This window comes from Pagrus major, chromosome 23 (genome assembly GCF_040436345.1).
Source record: "Pagrus major chromosome 23, Pma_NU_1.0".
Classification (NCBI taxonomy): Eukaryota; Metazoa; Chordata; class Actinopteri; order Spariformes; family Sparidae; genus Pagrus; species Pagrus major.
The window spans coordinates 4728681-4751297 of NC_133237.1; the positions used below are offsets into that span (position 1 = coordinate 4728681).

Here is a 22617-nt window from a genome sequence, read left to right on the forward strand (position 1 = left end):
TAAACACATGTGTATTTGGGTCAGCATGCCTCCGGACAATGAAGAATGAATCCCAATGTCAACAAAATATAAGAATTAAATATGGAAAAGTTGAGACAGAACTACTTCTCTAAAAAAGTGCATACTGACTGAAATACTGATATACTGGATAATATATTACTGGTGACACTGGTTTATTCACTACCTGGAGAGGAAAACACCCTCATGAAGTTGTTAGTCTAACCTGTAGGATGTGCTACAGTGGATTTAAACAGAGTTAAAACAAGTTCACGCTCCTGTCTTTCTTTGTTGACTCTTATTCTTTCTCTCTACATCATACATCACCCTTTTCACAGCCATTAGCTTTAATAAGATAAATAAGATAAATAAGATAAATATTCAACCCCTAAATAATCAAATGAGCTTCAACCCGGTGTCTCTGTCACTATGTCAACACATTATATACAGCACATGGTATCAGGTAATCACTTAAACTGTTGATTGTATCAGTCAAAAATGTTTTTATTGCTAAATTGACCAGATAGTTTTATTTCATTTCATTGATCAGACCCATAAAAACACATTTTCTATGTGCAGTGTCACATTAATGTACAAGTGCAGTTTGCGTCTCCTCCTCATCCTCTGTTTTGCTGTTTCATCAGTCTTGCAGTCATTTTGGACCTGCTATTCCAAACCTGTCCCTCAGATGTCACCATTGAGTTTCTCACTCTGTCCGCCACTCTGCACAACTGTAAACGGTTTGTTTTACCAGAACTGATGTCTGCAATAAATACAATATAAATTGTATGCATGGGATTAAAATAAAGTTGATGAAAGTCATTCCACCATACCATGAAACCTATAACGAGGCAGTTGATCATTAACTTAAATATTCTGTTTGATTCTTGAGGTTTTTGGAAGCCTGAGTGCAGAAGAGATCGTCTGAATATTGACAACTGATTCACAAAAATAAAAAATATCCATCGATAATCCATCGCTTGCTGATTATCATCATATCGCCCACCCCTACTCCACATCACACGCTACATAGACACAAGGCCATGCTTCCTCCAGTTATTGCTGCTCCACTCCTCTGTCTTCAAGAAATTGAAACAAGTCCAGTTGCCGACGATACAGCACTTAGGTTTACCATGACCTGGATGACTGAGAACCTTCATCAACATCAGTAGAGGTTGTTCTCCTGTACTGTACCCTGAAGTATATAATGTACTTAAAACTAGTATGTACACATGAATACATCCATAATTAATATGCAGTATTAAATTGTGTCCTGCTGAATGAGTACTTTTACTTTTTGTATTTTTGATAAAGATTTTTTTGTACCTTTACATAAACTTGCAATAGACACATTTTCTGCTTCAGCGTGTCATTTTGAAGTAAATGTTAATTGCATGATTTAATGTATTCAGAATAATGAAACCATCAGCGTTTACACTGGTTCCCTGTAACTTTGCTTTCACTAAACAGTTTTGTCTGCCACGAGGCACTGCCACACAATCTACTTCCATTATATGATGTAATAAACTCACGTTTTGTCCTGTGTTGTATTTACTATCCAGACAATCCATGTTATCATCCAGTTGTCTTTGCAAAACTGGTGCCAACAAACCACTTGGAAAGCAGGGTGGAAAAGTTGTCTGTCGCCGCATTAAGTAAAATTTCAAATGTAGGTTTTTTTACTTGGACCAGAGGATTTCTACATTTCTATTGCCGCTTTTACCTCGGTAAATGATCTGAGTAGTTCTTTCATTACTGATTGTAAATTAAAAAAGATCAGTTGAGTTATGGACCTTGATGGTCATCAGTAAATTATGGTTAATTTACTGATGAATTAAATGAAATAAAACCCATGTCACAGTAAATGTCAATGTTTTATTCATCCATCCAATTAAGATGGAAGAATCTTTTTCCACATCCATGTCCCTCACACACACACACACACACACACACACACACACACACACACACACACACACACACGCACTTATCAACCTGTTACATCCATTCAAGACTCCTTGACCATGTTTCTCATTATAAAGTGGACCAAACAGGTTTCAAGCAATCAGCACACACTGACCCAGCTGCTGCATAACCAAACAGTTGAAAGCCAAGGAACTATAAAATGGAGGGATCACAGATAAAGAGAAAGAAAGAGCGACGAGGTAAAGACGCCAAAGGCAGCAAAAGAGATGGCTCACAGAGGAACCAATGGAAGCAAAATCTTCATTACAGGTGAGATGAGCTCCGCTTGGCTATTTGATCTATCTATGAAATCATTTTAAAACATTTTTTGTCTGGGAACTATACAAGACTATGTATTGCATTGAACTAATAAGAATGCATCTATTCCACAATGTTAATAGACTTCTTAAAAAGAAAAAAAGGTTTTTAATCAGAATTGATATGTCCTGCAGTGAAAACCAGAGATTCACAGAACACTGTGTGATAATTAGAACTAGACTGATAAATCACCCGGGCCGTTACGGATATTGGCTCATCACAGATCTCAGTATTTGGTAAAAGTGTGAAGCACTTCAGAAGTGTGTATGCTTGAGGTCATTTAGAAACTGTGTTACAGAGCACTGACACGTTTATTTTTTACACTTTAAAATGTTCTGCTTTGACATACTGTACATTGAACTCTAAAATAATGGTTTCTTTACCAGCCTCATACAGTATCAGTCGGGCTGCTTTACAGTCAAAAGTGGATTAATGCAGAGTGTATGGTTGATGTTTTTCTTTTAAATATATGTAATGTGTCTTTGAGTACCATTTAAAGTGCTATATATGTTTAAAATATTATAAGCGATTCAGGGTTTTTTTGTACAAAATCATTCATTCTTTCATCAATGGTCAGTAATTCATCACATCATATGGAAAACTTTTAGTATCTTTGAGAAGGTATCAAAGATCCCAAATATCATGATGCACGATATTAGGTTGGAAAGCTGTCTCAGCTGCTGTTTATAATAGACTCACCTACTATCAAGGCATATGTTAACATTTAACAAAATGACCACTTGTAATGTAACATGTGTGCTGGTATTGCTGAAACAAAGGATAATGAACTCTGACTTTCTCAGCTCATCGGTGTGTTTCAGTTCTGTTGGTGTGACATCAGGCTTTGCAAATACAGTTGAATTGAGTGTCATGAAAAGAAAAAATAACCTCCATCATTTCTGTCATGTTGATTCATGATCCTCAGTGTTGTGTATAGTGGCAGCATGCAGTGCTGTCCCCATCAATGACCTGCTTGATCGAGCCTCTCAGCGCTCTGACACACTGCACTCCCTCAGCACGACACTCACCCAAGATCTGGTCAGTGCCTGTGTGTGTGTGTATGTCTGCTCTGTCTTGGGGTGTCCGAGCTCTTCCAAACACACATGTTTAACCTTCTGTTGAAAAACCTTCTCAGCTGTGCTGTTGGCTTGCTGGTTGCCTTTGCGTGGGATGCTTAGAGCTCATTATAATCTAGTATTGTCATGTCTTCAGAATGAACAAAAATACTACACGAGGCCAAATAATGCAATTACTGTTAATTATCTGAGATGTCAGATTTGTTTAAGCTCTTAATTTTTGCATGTTAAACCTTCATGTAGGCATTTTTCCAGCTTGGTTTCCATCACAGTGAAACATTTATTTGCCAGGGAATCAGTCAATTTTGATACAATATAATAATCATCCCTTCCAGAACAATCATGTCCCACCTATAGGCTGGATGATGATGCCTCGCCCCTCACTGTGCCACACCTCCTCTCTACAGACACCCAATGACAAGGAGCAAACACTGCAATTATCAGTAAGTGACTGTGTCTCTTTATGTTTTTTCCTTTCATTTTGTATTTTCTGCTTTCATTTTGTCCCCACAGATGTCCTTATTAAAGGTCCCATATTATAGAAAGTGAGATTTCCATGTCTTTTGTGATCATAAAGCAGGTAGAAGTGCGATAAGAAACTATAAGAGTATCAGCACACTCAATCCACACAGCTCATATTCAGAAACTGTGCTAAACTGTATATTATTCAGAAACTGTGCCTGCTCAGGCCTGTGAGAGCTGACCAATCAGAACAGACTAGGCTTTTTAAGAGGGGTCTTAAAGAGACAGGCACTAAAACGTATAGTTCAGACAGAGGGTGAATAGAGGTGCTGCATCTATGGGCAGTACAATAAAAAAAGTGTTTTTTGAACATTGAAGCACGTAAACCTATTCTGGTACACATGTTATATAAAACATGATCCTTAAAATAAGCATAATATGTCCTGTTTAAAAGATGATCATCAAATCACTGGGTTTTTAATGAGCTGTCTCAGCCTTCACCTACAAAACACTAAAAAGTTCTAATCAAAGCAATTTGCAACAGAGGCACAAGCCACAAGAGAACCTGTTTTAATTAATTAGTAGTTTGAAAGGAAAATTGACCTGATTTAATGATAAAAACAGGAAAATAGATTAGCATTTATTTGGTAGATATGACTTGAAAATAAGCTCACAGCGGGGAAGGCATTAAAAGCTCTCTGTGACATTAACTTTACAAATCTGACTATTTATTGACCTCTGCAGGTGAACGATGGGAATGACATTTTGGAAGTTGACTTTTGCAATTGATCACACCAGTGTAGTAAAAATACCATCTCCCTACAGCTTTTGCATATCACATCTTTTTGATCTTTTGTTTTTTTCCATTTGCCCTTCAACTTATTATGTTATTATCTCTTTTACTTCTTCTGCAGGAGTCAGACCTGTTGTCATTGGCTCGCTCCCTGCTCCAAGCCTGGCAAGACCCCCTGGTAGACCTGTCCACCTCCGCTAACAGCCTGCTTCACCCATCCCAAACCAGCATTTCCAACAAGATCCGGGAGCTGCAGGAGCACTCCAAGAACCTGGGAGATGGCCTGGATATTCTATCTGGCAGGGTGTGAAGACAAACCATTGAAGGAATAATGATTTGCTTTTGCACTGATTTAAAATGTTACTATAAAATGTGTTTTAAAAACAGCTTTTTACCCTTTCCCTTTCCCCACTCACTTTACTTGTCTCCTCTTTGTCCCAGATGGGTCCAGCAGCTCAGGCCATCTCCTCACTGCCCTACAGAGGGGGCAATGACATCGGCGGGGACAAGATTTCCCAACTGACCAACTTCCATTTCCTGTTGTCCTGCTTCCGCCGCGACTCTCACAAGATTGACAGCTTCCTGAAAGTCCTCCGCTGCCGGGCTGCAAAAGTGCAACCCGAAATGTGCTAAAGAGTGAGGCAGCCTGCTTGACTCCGAGGGGAGATTTCTTTCAAAGATTGTACTGTCTACCAACTATAGATTAGCTTGTACTAGAAATCTGCTATCTGAGCTAATATAATAACTGCTAAGATGTTGGCATTACGATCTTAGATAAGGTACAGATAAGGAGGAGCGACACACAAGAATACCTTTAAGCAATAAATGGGCACAAAACATTGACTTCAATGATCCAAATTCTCAATGTAAATCTGAAGAAGCTACTTTTATACTTACAAACATTCAAATTGATGGTTTTGGCTCTTGATTTTGAAACAAACATTTAAAGTATTACTTTAATCAGTTTCCTTATTTACTTGAGGTTAAAACACTTCAAGTAGGGGAGCAGCCCACAAAACCTGAAGGCTTATACTGTTGTCCAGTCTTGCTAATGGGCCATTGGAAGACAAAGCACGGCTCATACACTTCCCCAGATGTTTCCAGCTGGTCTGGCATTATGATCCGACCACATTGTGGTTAAAAAACAGAGGTAGATCTGTGTGTGTAGATCTCTCCTGTGTCTCCTCCTTGTCTTTTCCTTCTACTAAAGCTTTATATCCTCAAAGTCAAGCTGCTGCAGAAGCGTTGCATTGGCAGACAGGGTGTGATGTATCAAATCACCCCAGCAGCGTCTGCAAGGCTTTAATGGAGAATACTTTTTCTCTCTCTCTTTCTAATGCTTGTCTGATGACAAACTGCAGCATTTGCACTTTAGATCTGAATAAACTTGCATGGAAAGCATTTTGCATGTGACGCCCATACTTTCAAATATTTCTTTAAAATCAATAAAAATCATTTCTCGCATAATAAAACTATTTGTGTGGTTATTTTTTTAAGCAATCCAGCAAGAGCGTCTCCCCAAGAAAAGCAAAAAACAAAACATTATTAAGTGTTTCAGCAAAGGAAGAAAGAAGCATGATGTGATTAAGAGTAAAACATCAGACTTGAACGTGGGAGACCAACATTTCACAATGTGACTTTCCAATATGCTCAGTAATAAGATAGTCACTCTAAACAGAGCTCAAGAAATGATGATATATTTCGGCCCGCAACAGACTTTGAGATGACCAAAAGAACTCAAATCACACTATACAGTAAACGGTACCTGGCTGATGGCTTTTTGTGGAGCGGTGAACACTGGCTGTCCCACAACTGAATTCCTCTCAGCAGGATACATCATGTATGAGGCTCATATTGTCCAATGAGATCAAAAGACATCTCAAGAGAAACGCTATATGGGATGCTGAATACTAATGGTAGGTGCAGACCAATTCTTGTGATCGTTTGTGCACTGGGCCATTTGTGTTTACTCGCCTCAAACAGCCAAAGTACAATCTGAACAGACGTTAGCTGCAAGCTAACACACTGTGTCCGTGGGAGTGGGTTTGTGTTCAACCAAGTTTCCGACTGAACCTCGAGTTCCTTCTGTTACTTCTCACTCGTCTCTCGCTTTTTATCATGTCTACTTGTTTACAGAGCAGATTCAAAATGCCACAGGATGCATGCACATTTTAAATTCACGTTGATGCATCTCTAATCACACTGCCTGAGATGAATCGCATTTTTCCATTGACTTGTTTTTTTCTGAACTGTGAAAGAAAATTGCTTACGTTTTTATAAATGAGCATAGGCTACTTAATGTTTATCCCTTGCCTGTATTAGTTCATATGCATGTGACATGTGGAGCCAACATCAGGGGTGACACTTTTTATTTTATACATAATTAAACTTTGGCTAATGAAATGCTTTATAAAACATTTGTTAAGCAATTGTGAAGGTTTATAAACACATCATTTGAAACTTTATAATGGCCATATAAATCATGTTTATAGATGAACTACATGGTATTTATTAACTATTTATTTGTATTATAAAAATTCAGTTGCAATTCTAGTCTAATAGTTTATAAAGCATTTCATTGTTTGTTAACAGTGAAATAACTGCTAATTAAAGTTTAATTAACTATATATTTACCTTGATGATGATGGTTATTATAAAATGACCTGAACAAGAACCACAAAAGTAGATCACATCACTCCAGTTCTCAGATCTTTACACTAGCTTCCTGTCTGTCAGAGAATAGATTTCTACATCCTGCTGTTGGTTTATAAAACACTGAATGGTTTCGGGCCAAAATACAATTTCTGATCTGCTGCTACGTTATGAACCATCCAGACCTCTGAGGTCTTCAGGTAAAGATCTGCTTTCAGTCCCTAGAGTCAAAACTGAACATGGAGAAGCAGCGTTCAGTCATTATGCGCCACATATCTGGAACAAACTCCCAGAAAACTGCAAGTCTGCTCCAACTCTCACCTCTTTTAAATCAAGGCTGAAAAAAGTCATTTTAAGGCTTTGAACTGCACTGTCACTTCTATTCTTTAGTCTGGTCTCTTTTAAACCTATTCTATTTTAGCCTACTTTCCTATTTCTTAACTTGTTTTAATATTTTGTTCCTTGATGTCTTCCTACTTGTTTTTAATGTATTTTAAATTAATTTTGAATGTCTTTTAATGTATTTGTTATGCCTCTGAAAAGCACTTTGCCTTGTGTCTAAGTTTTTCTTTGGTATCACCTTAATTATCTTGGGGCCCCTTGATTGGGAACCACAGACCTCGGGCCACCAAAAACCCGAGGCCGGCCCTGCATGAGCGCTCCGTCCCCACAGCACCGAGCAGCCTCCACAGCAGAGCCGCACTGGAGGCGCGCGGAGAGCGGCGGCGCGTCGTGCTCCTCACCGGCCCGGTAAACCGACACCTGCCCGCCACGTTCGCCACCTTGCTCCCCCTCCTTCTGCGTGTGCCCGGCGGAGGCGCCACCTCTGATCCCCCGGGTATGAAGAATAAACACAACCAACAGGTGAAGACAGCGGCTCCGGACCGACTCGACATGTCGGGCTTCGAGGTGACTCTCCAGCAGCTGAACGACCTGCTGACGGACGACAGCGGCTTCTACAGCTGGCCCACCAAACACTTCCATGAGGTCTACCCGAGGATCTACGTGGGCAATGCGTGAGTCATTGTTGTGATCATATGGAGAACTCCTCAGGGCTTTGTTTTTCTTTTGTTTCTTCCACCTACAGATTATACATGACGTTGAACGCGTCGCCTTTATATTCAGGTCACACAGTATAAACAGTCCCAATCAATCAACTGGCATTTAATCAGTCCTTATCGCTCTAATCATCTTATCAGGATACCCTCTGCTGTATTAATAGGTCTATTATACCACAATTGCAGCACAATTATGTGTCTGAATATTTAAATTATTATTTTATAACGAGAAAGGTTCAAAATAGAATGAGCTACAGGAGGGGAAATCATTAAAGCAAACGCATTGTGTCTGTTAGAAGACCATCACAGGGTTTCAGATGTGCTGCAGAATAATCTGTATTCTGCAGCACATCTAAAACCCTGTGATGTTCTTGTATGTTAGACACAATGCGTTGGCTTTAAATGTAGTTGAATTGTCGTTAAATCTAGATTCCAGTCAGGTCATGAGGTACCTATGGATGTAACATAATTAGTCACTGTTTTTATAATGAGGATTAAGTGTTTAATTGAGGCTATATGTAGAAAATGTATCAGTATGTTCCTGTCATAGACACACAGTCTGCTCAGAGAGCTATGAGGGCTGTATCAGACAGAAGCTTGTTTAATTTTTGAAGAGGTGGAGGAGTGTTATAAAAAGGCAAAATGGAGCAGCGACCCAGAGCTGGCAGGATAGGAGGGTTTGAAAATAGCTTGCCTGCCGAACCTATTAATCCCCTGTTCAATTCAGATGTTCAGATTGCTCTGAACTTCATTCTCTCCAATTAACATCACTGACCTCTCTGTCTCTGCTGGGGTCAGCTCGGAAGGAAATGCACACACTCAGTCCTGTAGTCTAATGAATCTATATACTGTAACACAAGAGCATACAATATACCAACTGTTCATCTTTTCACTGTCAAACTAAACTAATTCACATTCACACAGCCTTGTGTTGATGATGAAAAATTGTCATATGTTTTCAGTCAACTTTTCACAATGTACAGACAGAGAACACAATTGAAAGCCTGCGTTACAAGCTGGAAATGCGGAGTTAAAAAGAAGTTTAAGTGGAAGACTATATCAAGTTGCATTATGGAAAGTGTATGATCCAAGGTATTTGGCCCCTAAAGACTAAAAGTCAGGATGTCTGAGGCTATGATGCTTTAATTTTGACAATTTCTTTCTGTCTATTTCGAGTCTCCGGCCTTTGAGGTGCGATGGAATAGGATGGAACAATAACAACTCACACCTCTAACAGCAGCAGCAGCCTGTTAGCTTAGCTCAAAGACAGGAAACAGAGGGAAGCTGCTAGCCTTGCTCTATCTAAAACTAACAAAATTGGTGAATATGGTTAAGCAAGCTTATTTTAACATGCTGTTAATTGCAGTTTTTGCACAGATTACCCCAAAAATATATGATGTGTTCATTTGTGAGAGGAGGAGGTGGACGTACGTGGGTTTTGTTACCTTTGGAAAGAGCCAAGCTAGCTGTTTCTCCCTGTTTGTAGTCTTTACTCTAAACTAAGCTGCTGATATTGGTTACGCAGATATGATAGTTGAATCAATCTTCTCATCAATTCTCATTTAATTCAATTCCATTTTGTGATGTGGAAATCATAAGAAGAATGTTGCCAAAGCATAAAAATAAGTCACAACGCGCTCGACTCACGTAAAAACTTGAATGCAGGGTGCTGAATCCTCCTTGTAGTGAATTAGCAAGAAGAAAAATCAAGGACAGCACTCCCATTAAAGTGTTTAAATTATTATTTTATAACAGCTACAAACGGCTTCAATCGGCTTCAAAGCTTGATGCTCTTCCTGGGGTCTTGGAAGCTACTCACATCAAGGCCCCTTTGGTGGGGTCTGCCATGTTACAAGGCCATGTTTTTACAGTAGCCCAGAATGGACTAAACAAACACCGACTATAAAGCAGTCTCCATAGAGGATGGTGAGGTGAGGGGCTTACAGTTGATGCAATCTGCAACCTCACCGCTAGATGCCACTAAATCCTACACATTGGACCTTTAAAATACAATAATTTATCTATGTGTTGCCTATGGTCGTGCAAATTGTCTTACATTACAGGAAAGTATGGCACTTCATATGCAGTATGTGTGAAAAGAGAAAAACATACCTTTATATGGATACACATTCTCTAATATGAGGAGATATTGCAATATATATGATATAGCAATCTTAAAATCATCAGAAGCTTGTTGTGCAATGCAGATTTCTGCACATAAGTTCATTTTATATCACAGTACATCAGCTGGGAAGAGTATAGTCCAGGCTTACAATCAAATATGTGTTCTAAATTTTAAATAGTCTGATCTTAAAGCTTTAACATAGAAACTCTTAGATGTGTTTTCTTCCTACACAGTGAGTCATGCCAGTGTATTTCAGGAGCGCAAACCTCTTTAGTGGCTCCTTTATTGTGCCTGCGCTCCTAAAGGAGCCATAATGGACAGAGCAGAAACACATGTTATTGGAGCAAAAGTCCTAACAAATATAGGCTCGAACACACAAATGCATGAACACAGCTCTGTGAAGCCAAGTGAAGAGGGAACATGCACCCACGCTTCGTTCTGTCTCAGTGGGTGTTTTCTGTTTTGATGTATCTGTCCTGGTTCCACTGTGGAATCTGAAAGCATGGCAGACTGTTTTTTGTGTGGAGGCATGACGCTGCCTTCAGTAACAGCGCAAGAGTGCATCGAGTCTATTTTTAGCTCTCTACATCTAAAAGGCAGGAGGTGCCAAGTGGTACAGCAATCCCAGAGGTTCTCAGCAAGAAGCAGCAGCAGGGAGGAAGAAAAATGAACTCTGTCAGTCCATGGCTGACTAAAACTAACACTGCAAATGACTGTTTTCAAAAGTCTGTTTTTATTTTATAATGACATTAATTACAGTTTTATGTTTTGCCATTTTGTACTTCACACTTTATTCAATAATGTCACTCTTTGTTGCAATTGTGTCTACCAGCCTCTCACCTTTCAGTCTCTGCCCCCTGCCGCTAAAGCTACAAAAACAAAAACTGCTACCAGATTTAGCCTGTCAGCTCCTGTTAGCTAGAGCAACAACAATACTGAACCCACTGAGGCTGCTGCTGTAAATAAACACAGTATATAGACAGAGACTGTAATCATCTACCTTTGATTGATTTAGCTTAAAAAGGTGACACATGCTTCCGTAGACAGTACAGGAGGTGGGTGAGCATAGCTTCTTGGTCTGAAAAATGAAGCCAATGTGGAAGTGGCTTGAACCTGCATTCTTTCTAATGGCCAGCAGGTGGTTCACTCCACTGGTTTCAAAAAGAGGTCTGATTGTATGTAAGCTTATGAGAAAATGGCGCTACTTCTACCATTTAGAGTAAAATAGACAATAAAGCAGGGTACGCTTTAGGGCGTGGCTACCTCGTAGAAGTTACTATCACAGTGTGTCCTCAGGTTCTCCGTCAGATCCATTAGGGATATCCTTCCCAGTTCTAAAATATGCCCAAATATGGTCATTTCTGTCTCCAAGAGAATCCCAAAACAAACAAAAGAAATCACAATGCCAAAAGCCTAATGCCACACCTGAGGCTTCGAAACAGTATTCCAAACCATGCTGCATGCTACCTACCGACTACCTGACTAACTCACTCAGTCACTCAGTAATATTACTCATCAGTTTCTCATTTGTTTTGCTTAACAATCTGATGCAGGTTTGTGGCGATGAACGTGATGCGTCTAAAGCGTCCGGGCATCACCCACATCCTGAACGCTGCGGAGGGAAACTCCTTCATGCACGTCAACACCAACGCTGAGTTCTATGCCGACACAGGCATCGTTTACCACGGCATACCAGCCAGTGACACGGACCACTTCGACATAAGTGTTTACTTTGAGGAGGCTGCAGACTTCATCGAGAAGGCACTGGCATACAAAAACGGAAAAGGTCAGAAGATAACAGAGCTGAGATTAACTGAAACTGAAATGCAGTTTTTTTGTGTGTGTAAAACGTTGGCGCTGTGGGGATCTGACTGCTTATTCTCATATTTCTTTATATTTGAAAAACTTTGACATTTGCTGAATTCTTTGATTTTCTGAGAAGCAAAAACAAGCTAAAGACTTCAACACAAAAAAAACGTTTGTCATGTCAAATACCACTTTGGCAAATCATAGAGGACTAATACTGTACTGTACATTTCGAGTATGTTACGTGTTCACACTGGAAAGAGAACTAGGCTTGAAAAAGTCAGTATGCAAAGAAAAAAAACCTAGACTTTTGAGTGTGCTACTGGTAGACGTCGTTGCGAGAGAGCTCAACAATGATCTTGGAAACAAAAAATACAAAAATGAATTGGGACACATAATTCATGTTCTGGCTTTTAGGATTATTGCATTTACAGTCTTGATGGGGAGCTGCAATTAATGGTCAATATCAAAGCTGCACTAATCAATACTATTATATAAACAACAGATCACATGACTGTGTAATGTGAGAGGATTAACTCAAGGTTAGAAACCCACAGATAATTATCTATTGAGCCTGCTGTTCTCTTTAGCTCTACAGCACTTTTAGCCTGTTGTAGCTCATTGTTTTGGTTTCCAAAGAAAACTTTGTTTCCAGCTGCAACAAGAGGCAGTTTCTAATAGAGAAGCTCTGATAATCCTGATAATGTGTTTCCAGTTGGTGGAGACCAAAACAGAGCTGATGGAAAAGTGAATATTGCTGTTAAATGATGTTAGGTGGCCAGAAACTTAATTCCAAATAATTACTAATGTTGCTCTGTGTTTGTTTGACGTAAATAAGTGCTTGGATACAAATTAGCCCTTGATTTCAAGGGCGATAAATTGTCAAAGTTGTGCTTTTATCCTTTATCTCAGGTAGTACTGTTTTAAATGCGGTCAAACTTAAACTCCTCTTTTGTTCTGCAGGTAAAGTGTACGTTCACTGTAGGGAAGGCTACAGCCGCTCGCCTACCTTAGTCATAGCCTACCTGATGCTTCGCCAAAACATGGATGTCCACACCGCTCTGGCCATGGTGCGTCAGAAAAGAGAGATCGGACCCAACGACGGCTTTCTTCGGCAGCTCTGTCGGCTCAACCAGAGGCTGGATGCTGAGGGAAAGTTCTGGAGCAAATGAGGCAGACAAGAAAGTAGAAATACCGTCTGTAAGACAGAACAAAAGCTTGCTTAAGTGCACATCACCTTCTTTCACTTGTTCTACAGCTTTACCAAGCCGCAGATCTGTGAGATGTGAGGATAGTGGATGATGACAGACATGATCCCCTAGACTAGGGCTGAAAGCACTGAGTGTATGTATAGTACAACTTACACACAAACGTTTGACATGTACAGTATCTTATTGTGCCCAAACAAAAACCAGTGATACCATGTGCTGATCATACGATGTAATGTGTAAATCCAGGTTCACTGCATTCACTGTGTTTGCCGATGTATATTCTGAATATTAGATTTATCTTGGTTGTGACAGTGACAAAGGCTAACCACTAAGCATACTAAGCAATAGCATACAGTTTGTTGTGCTTTCCTGCTGCTCGTTATTCCAGAGACAAACATCGAGGTATAAAGGGAATGTTAATATGCTTTTAAATGCACTCCCACTTTCTTGCCATTGTGTCCTCCTCCACAAACACTGCCAAATGTCTCGGTCCCAGCAGCTCCCAGAGGGGATTTCAAGCGGACACTGTGATTTTTCATATTGAATCATATTTTCAGGGTACTAGATGATGATATTAAAGCAGTTTTTGTCTAATATTCTTAGTGAACTGCACAATCTTTGACTTATATTGTACTCACTTCTAGAAGCCTGCCTCAGAAGTACGTCTCAGTCAGAAGTTTGTCTTGCTGTTATGGTGCTTTATAGCTGCTTTGTTGACACTGTTTCATACTCCAAGAAAATTCAATTTTTAATAGTTAGATAATGCTGGTCTGATGTTATTGGAGAAACAAAGGAACAAAGGAATAGTTTCAACCCACTTGCCAGAATAAATGTTGGCAGTGTACGTTTCTGCAAACCACAGATATTGAACCTTTAAGTTTCTTTACTTCTTGCTTATTTAGGTTAAATCTTGATAACGCTGTGCTTACTGTCTTGTTTAGGTACAAAAACCATTTGGTTAGGGTTTTGTTGCCAGAAACACGGCTGGAAAGTGTCCCGGGGACTGGTTAAAACAATATTCAGTGGTTTCACACGTACAAATGTTGAAACTTCATATACATGAAATGTGATGTGACACATATCGTAGAAATATCAATATGGTATGAAACGTGCAAATTTGAACGTATCTTTGGTTTGCAGAAATGTTAACTGCCAACAATGTATCCTGGCGACTGGGCTGATAGTTTAGCATTTTGGGAAATATATTGTCACCTTCTTGATGAATGTTGTAATAACACTATCATGTCTGTAAGGTAAATATGACCACCCATAGCCAGTTATCTTAGCTTCACACCAATACTGGAAGCAAGGGGGCATAACTATCCTGGCTCTGTCCAAAGGTAACAAAATCTGCCTATCAGCACCTGTTAAGCAAGTAATTAATGTTCAAAAACAAAAATATGCTGGATTGTCTGTTCTGTTATCCTCCAAGACCATGTCATTATAGAAACTGAAACAAGGTATTACGTGTGAATTGGTGAGTTTAACAGGTGATGGCTACTCAGCCAGCTATTTCTTGCTATTTCTTTGTGCTAAGCTAAGCTAACCAGCTACTGGCTGTAGGTTCATTTTTACTCCACAGACATGGGAGTGGTATCAAAACAGCAAATATGTGTATTTCCCAAAACGCCAAAGTATTCCTTCATTGTCAGCTTTGGGATATAATGTGTCTCGCGTTCTCACATCGAACAATTAATTCTATACACAAGCCCTGTCTGGTTGCTTAGGGTGTATGTCCTGTAACTTTATGCCAAAGGGTCCAGTGAGTGAAACCAAGCCACTTAAGTCTCTGATTGTAACTTAAACACTGCCAGAATGTGAGATATGTAACTTAAATATTATCGGATAACTTCTCAGATAACACCTTTTGCACATTAGTGTGTGTTTATGCAGTTTTATATTGTACAGCAGCATGCTTTCATACGTGTGGGCCAAAGTGTTGTTTATATTCCCTTGTTAGCACAGCCGTGTATCTGTGTATATTTATTGAGTCATAGTGTGCATTGAGTGTACATTATTCGTCACAATGTGCATTATTAAGCCTGTAACTTGTGAGTCATCATGTGCATTACCGAGTAGGATGTGATGTAATTGGTCATGTCAGTAGGCTTTCATCGAGTCTCACAGATTATGACACCGCTTACATGAAGTGCACTTTATCTAATGACACTTGTGATTGTTGTCGCTCTCTTTTCTTACGTTCAGTAATAAACAGAAAACAACACGTGTGGTTTTCTTTAAGAGTATCTTATAACAAACTGTTGATTACTATTACTATATTATCCTGTCTGATGTGATTTCACTAAACAGCAGTTCACTTCTGTAATTCTGAAGATGTGACACTACAAGATTAGAAGGGCTTTACATTTTCCGTTGTAAGTGTAACAGATGGCTAAAATACAATATCTTTATTTTATGCATCTTTAGATATTAAATGTGTTCTTTTTGCTTCACATTAACCATTTGTTAGTAATTACTATAAAATGAATATATAAACAAGATTTACACTGTAGTAATACAATGTAATACTGATAAAAATAAAAGTAACTTAACCAAATCATGAATTCAACTTCAAAAAGCTGAGATGGTAATACTATGCTAAGCTAGGCTAGTTAGCCTACCTGTATAGCAGCATTTAGCTGATGCCTTAAGGACATCAAGCTAAATTAGCCAGATATTGGTCTCTCAAAAAATATATTTTTTAAGTACAGGTAACATCAGTCAAGGCTAGCCGTGACCATCTCTCATGCTCAGCCTCTCGCCTCCTAAGTACAGTACTTGAGTAAATGTACTTGGTTACATTCCATCACTTCCTATAAATAAGTGTACAGTCTAGTACTCACTGCATGTTGGCCTATAGATGATGGACTGCTGGTTAGTAGTCACTGCATCCTGTAGAGGGAGCAGTAGGACTACTGTTGCAGTGCCAGTGATCAACAGGGTCACCAGCTAATACTGCAAGATTTCAGCATCACATTATAGTAAAACTATGGAAAGCTTTAACAACTGTTACAGCTACAGCTCTGAAAAACTGATCAACACTTAGAATAAACATTATTTTAATACTGATGCAATTTTACCGGAGTAGTTTCTGTATTAGACTACAATTTAATATACATTTGTTGGAAGAAAGAAAAGAACAGCCTCCACAAATAGAATTCAAAGGAGCAGTCCAACCAATTTCGCACATGAAGGTCAGTTTATGCTTCAGTAAAGAGTTGTATGATGTTGTCTGTGAACATTCCTTCTAGAACATTATAACTCCCTGATGATATTGTCAGGGTTGTCTTGACTTGAGCATTAAGACTACACATGTATAACACAAAACCTGCATTACAAACAAGGGTGTGGATTAATTTACTAGCAGTGTTGGGCAAGTTACTTTCAAAATGCAATATATTGCAAATTACTAGTTACCTTCATTTTAAAGTAATATATTATGTTACAATATTACTGTTTGTGTAGAGTAATATATTACTTATAACATTACTTTTTAGTTACTTTCAACAAAATGCTTAAATAACCTGTATAGAACAATTGGATAGCCGAGATCTTTTTAAATAAATGAATGTCCTTGGACACAGGGATGAGCAGACAGACAGAGGATCACAGTCTGATGTATTATGAGACAGGAATAAATATTTTAATTGTAGGCTCAGTCACATGAAACATAACAGACCTATACCTTCTATAATGTAGCCTATAATGACATGACAAGACAAAAATCTCTTCTTCTATGTCTTTATTTTAGACCAGCGATCAAGGAATGCCTGGTGTGATTCAAGAATGTAAATTAAAGTGCGCTCAGAGGATCAGGCTTCATCATTAGGCCATGAAATACAGCTCATTTCAGTCACACAGAGACTGAACAAAGAACTTATAGGCTCGGCTGTATTAAACACACACAGCCTATATTAATATGGTCATGTTGGTGTGGATGGGTTCAATAAACTCTTCACTTCAGTCGGTAACATGGATTGTAACGTGTTACATGACATAACTGTAGTTATATATTACTGAAATATTGTTAGTAACGTGTTTTATTGCTCCGTTAGCGCTAAAAGAAATATCTTACTGTAACGTATTGTTTTTGTAATGCATTACCCCCAACACTGTTTACTAGGCAGGGTAAGTCCAGAGATATGCTCCTCACTTACATAATTGGATGCACATGAGCTTGTATTTATAGAGCTTAACCCAAGGGGCCAAAAGTCAGGATATCTCAGCCTCTGTTACATCCAATGAGAGTCACAACCTCTGTGCAAGTGCAATACTAAGTCACTGCAGTAGCCCTTTACACAAATGTTAGAACATCTATTTCAATAAAAACTTTAAAGGCCATGAAAAACTATGTTCTGCTTAAACGGTTATGATTAAAAGAGATTTCTCTGTTGTTGGCAGGGCCCTTTAGGAAAAAACACGATGTCCCATAATTTCATGCAACATTCAGCATTTCACAACATCTGAGGCAAAATGTGATGACAGATGTGAGATTGTCTGCTTCTGTTGCCAAATGTCAATCAAACCAAACCACACACACACACACACACACACACACACACACACACACATACACACAGTCCTGATGAAGCAGATGAGTGTTAAAATGTAATAAGTGAGGATGTTTTGGATTAATGTTCCTTCTTTAGCCATGAATATTTATTTTGTAGAAAAATAGTCCACACTGTACACCCATGACTGCACTCCTAGACATCAAGAGAACTCTGTTGTGACGTATGCGGACGACACCACCATCACCTGCCACATTGTAAACAACGATGAGAGTTCATAGCGGGAGGAAATCAACAGTCTTGCTGAGTAGTGCACAGGGAACAGTCTACTGCTCAATATCAGCAAAAAGGAGGCAAAGACAGGCAACCCTGTCTACATCAGTGGAGCTGAGGTGGAGCAGGTGAACAGTCGTATGTTCCTTGGAATTACCATCCATCACTGAGAACCTATCTTACTCATCACATCACCGCCCTGGTTAAAAAAGCACAGAAAGAGCTTTACTTCCTATGACAACTGAGGAAAGATCAATTCTGGAGCAAGATGCTGGTCAACTTTTACAGAGGAGCAAAAGAAAGCTTCCCGACTGAAACGCTGACTGGAAACATCACAATCTGGCATGGATCGTGCATGGTCCCAGGAGTGGGTGATTTAAATTGCCCAGAAACACCACTGGTACCCATCGACAGAACATCAGTGACATCAGTGAAGTGAGATGTCTGCACACACGGAGCCCAAAGATACTAAAAGTCAGCACCCACCCAGCCACAGTCTGTTCACCCTGCTGCCATCTGACAACAGATACAGAAGTATCTGCTGCCAGACTACAGAGCAGCTTCATTCATCAGGCTGTGAGACTTCATCTTGATGATGAATTTTCTGAAATAGATGTAGCAAAAAGGACTAAAACATTGTTTTGTTTTTTTAAATCCTTGTGATTTAAAGAATGACAATACATTTACCTTGCAGCCTTAAAATAAACTTGGACTAATTATTTCACTCTAAAATTAAAATTTCTGAGCTGCTGCCATGGAAAGCACATGTAAGCTAAAACCATACAACCACTGTCATCTACAAGAAATACACAAAGCAAATTTTGTTAAAATGTACAACTTAATCTCTTTAAAATTGTTGACATTTTCAACATGTAGACGGTTCACCATGACACACACACACACACACACACACACACACACACGCACACACACACACACACACACACACACACACACACACACACACACACACACACACACACACACAAACATCCCTCACAAGTACTCTTCCACCCCCTGTTGCTTCCTTCTGCTTCCCTCTAAATCCCTATCATCCTGCCAGTGGCCTTTTAATGGGCACCTCCTCCTCTCCTATGAAGCATCTATGTGTGTGAGTGTGTGTGTGTGTGTGTGTGTGTGTGTGTGTGTGTGTGTATGTGTGTGTGTTATTGCATTCCACAGCCTTTGTAGGTTGAGCTCCACGGTGGGGCCTCTCTCTCCCTCCCTAGTCTTCACTTCTATTTGTCTTTTTCTGTCTCTTCTGCCCTCTCATCTGTTTTCACACATGCTTAGTCACTCTTTCTCCTTTCTCTCTCTCTCTGCATCTGTCTCTCTCGTTCTCTCCTCTGTCCTGGTCTGACACATGGAGTTGACACAAGGACATGTCTTTTAGGAGAGGATGGTAACTCTCTTACATAACACCAGTCTGCATGAATGAATCCATGGGGGTGGGGCAGCCATGTGTTTTTAAGTGTGTGTATGTGTGTGTGTGTGTGTGTGTGTGTGTGTGTGTGTGTTTTGAGGAGTCAGGTGGATGTGTGTAGTCAAGTGTGACTGTACCATGTAGATCCTCGGTATTTAAAACAATTTATTTCTCACTGGTTGATCCATTTTCATCCTCTTAGACCTAAGTGACCCCAAAGTCATGCTGTGCAGCCAGACTTCATTCAAACTGACAGAAATTAATTTTAAATTCTAGCGAGGATCCCAAATTTTCATTCCAAATATGCCAGGCTGATTTTTTATAAAAGACAATTAGCATAAAAGAAGCACAACACATCCAGGATATTTCCATTTGATGCAGTTGTGCAGCCATAAAAACATGGAGCGTTGGGTTTTTCACGCATTTATACACAATTATACACTGATGGTAGTGAGCTACCATGCAAGGCAATGGTCTGACCAGTAACAGCGATGGAGTTCAGTGTCTTTCTATTATATTCCTTCAATGCTAACATGCTAACAACAATGTTAACATGCTTAAATGTAACAAGTATGTATGTTCATAATCTTACTTTAGACGGTGAGTATGCTAACATTAGCTAATTAGCACTAAACAGAACAAACACTGTGGCTAGGGGCGGCTGTAGTTCAGTGGGTAGAGCAGGTGACCAGTGACCAGAAGGTTGCTGGTTCAAACCCCGGCTCCCCTGGGCGGAACTGAGCTACATGCCGAAGTATCCTTGAGCAAGATACTGAACCCCGAAACTGCTCCTGACGCGCAGTTGGCACCTTGTGTGGCAGCCTCTGCCGTCAGCGGGCCCTGCGATGAGCTGGCGACTCGTCCAGGGATATACCCTGGCCTCCGCCCTATGAAAACTGGATTTGGCCCCAGTAACCCCCACAACCCCCTGAAAGGGGGGGGGGGGGGTAAAGCGGCAACATCTCCGCGACCCTCACGGAAAAAGCGGTCAAGATAATGAACTGAACTGAACAGAACAAACACGGCTTTGGCTATTGGAAATAATTTTCCAGTTTATCCTCTGGGGAGGTTTTATGATAGATCTATTAGAGATCAACTGGTGGGCATTCAGAAAAAATATGTATAGTAGTTAATGGAGAGACAAATCATTTTTTGTTCATGTTTGAATTGTGCCATGAATAACGTTTAATTGTCATTAAACTAATCAAGTACAGTAACAGTACCTATTTGTAAGAAATGTTGATTTTTGAGTCTCATTCCCTGCCCGTTTGATTTGTCTCTGGTCATTGACTACTGTACAAATTGTTTCCGAATTGAGGTCCCATGGGGTTCACCAGAGGGGGCGGGACTTTGCCTTTTTATAGTGGTTGACCTAAAAGAACTTATCACATCTGACTTCTCGTCCACCTCTGCTCCACTCATCATGTACATTTCTAAAGTCAAATGGAACCAATAAATACGTCAATTATAATGTATACCATCTTGATACTGTTAGTCTATAATTACACCATCACTTAGTGTAGTTGTACAGTTTGTTAAAGCACACTTCCTGATGTTTTGTGTTTGTGAGGTTGCCCAGCAACCAGCAGAGACTTCAACTAAATTAGGGAGTTTTAGTCACATTGGTAGCTTGAGTTTGTTACTGGAGACTTGGCTAGGCTAGCTGTTTTCCCTCCTTTCTGGTCTATATATGGCTTAAATATCTAGTTTCTTGCTGAGGCTTTATATTTACCTTGTGGACATGAGAGTGGCATCAATTATTTTATCTAACTCTGCCTTTAAGGTGGAAGAAAAGGGTGAAAACTGGAGATTGAGTAGAAACAAGTGGCATTTCGGTAGATAATGGTTGTTATTCAAACATGGATCTGACCTCAGAAAATATCTAATTCCAATGATGGACACATCTTTTTATTTTTGGTTTTGCCAACTATTATGATAAAATATGAAATCCAATCATATGTGCTTTGTTTAGCCGTGAATTAGATGCATGCATGAGCGTAAATGTGAGCGTGTGCTTTTCTTAGAATCTGCAAAATTATCAAAATGACATGCAAAGTCAGTGAATATGAGAATTATCATCAAAACACACTGTTTTATTTTTAGAGCCTTGCTGGAAGCACTTTTCCCTTGGTCGAGGGGAAAAATCTGTAATGGATGTCCGGCTCTCTCAATCTGTGTCTGTGTAAGAGGGTTACACACACACACACACACACACACACACACACACACACGCACTGCACAGTAGTACACACTATCCATGCCAATCTGCACAGATAGTACCAGCTGTGCCCCTCTGTGTTTTTTTTGGAGGGAGGTGTGGTGTTGGGTGTGTGTGTGTGTGTGTGTGTGTGTGTGTTGGGGGTTTTGGCAGTGAAGGATTTTTGATTGGTGGAGCGCAAAGCTGCTCATTGTTACATCATCTCCTCCACAACAACCCTAAAACAAATTTGACATCGACTGACTCTCATGCGTCTCAGAGTTTGTAATTATTTAGTAGTCTGTTTCCAAATTTAGCGAAGGTGCACCATGGATAACCAATTGCTGTGCATATACAACACAATAACAGGGAGCATTACATTCAATCATGTCTCTTAATTCTATAGATGAAGAACATACATGATTATTATGGAAATTTAGATTTCCTATGTTTCAATTCAATATAGTAGTAGTAGTATAGTCCTTAGTGCTGAGGGAAGTGGTTTGGTGTTCAGTCAGGAGGGACACATGGGCCTGTGAATCTGAATGTGGATTTTTTGGAGCTCTGCATCAGACAGACTGCAGCTGTTGGAGGCTACAGTACTGCTGTCAGCATCCATGATCTGTACATTTATTGACTGAGGTGTTGTGGTGTTGTTGACTATTGTACTGTAGGTCTGTGCTAATGTATGTAGTATATGTTATACTGTATACTTGTGGGTCACCAGTAGCCTCATCAGAACTCAACATG

The 22617-nt window shown here is 39.7% G+C and overlaps 2 protein-coding genes across 2 annotated transcripts; both read left to right on the forward strand.

Moving 5' to 3' along the window:
* Positions 1-2189: 2189 nt before the first annotated feature.
* prl (prolactin) lies at positions 2190-6078 on the forward strand. The gene is made up of 5 exons (XM_073494577.1): positions 2190-2232; positions 3206-3318; positions 3692-3799; positions 4733-4915; positions 5053-6078. Exons 1-5 carry the CDS (start codon positions 2190-2192, stop codon positions 5242-5244), a joined length of 639 nt encoding a protein of 212 aa, XP_073350678.1. The 3' UTR covers positions 5245-6078.
* A 2079-nt stretch (positions 6079-8157) lies between these two features.
* LOC141019339 (dual specificity protein phosphatase 3-like) lies at positions 8158-13424 on the forward strand. Its single transcript, XM_073494227.1, has 3 exons — positions 8158-8279; positions 12000-12232; positions 13216-13424. Exons 1-3 carry the CDS (start codon positions 8158-8160, stop codon positions 13422-13424), a joined length of 564 nt encoding a protein of 187 aa, XP_073350328.1.
* Positions 13425-22617: the final 9193 nt, after the last annotated feature.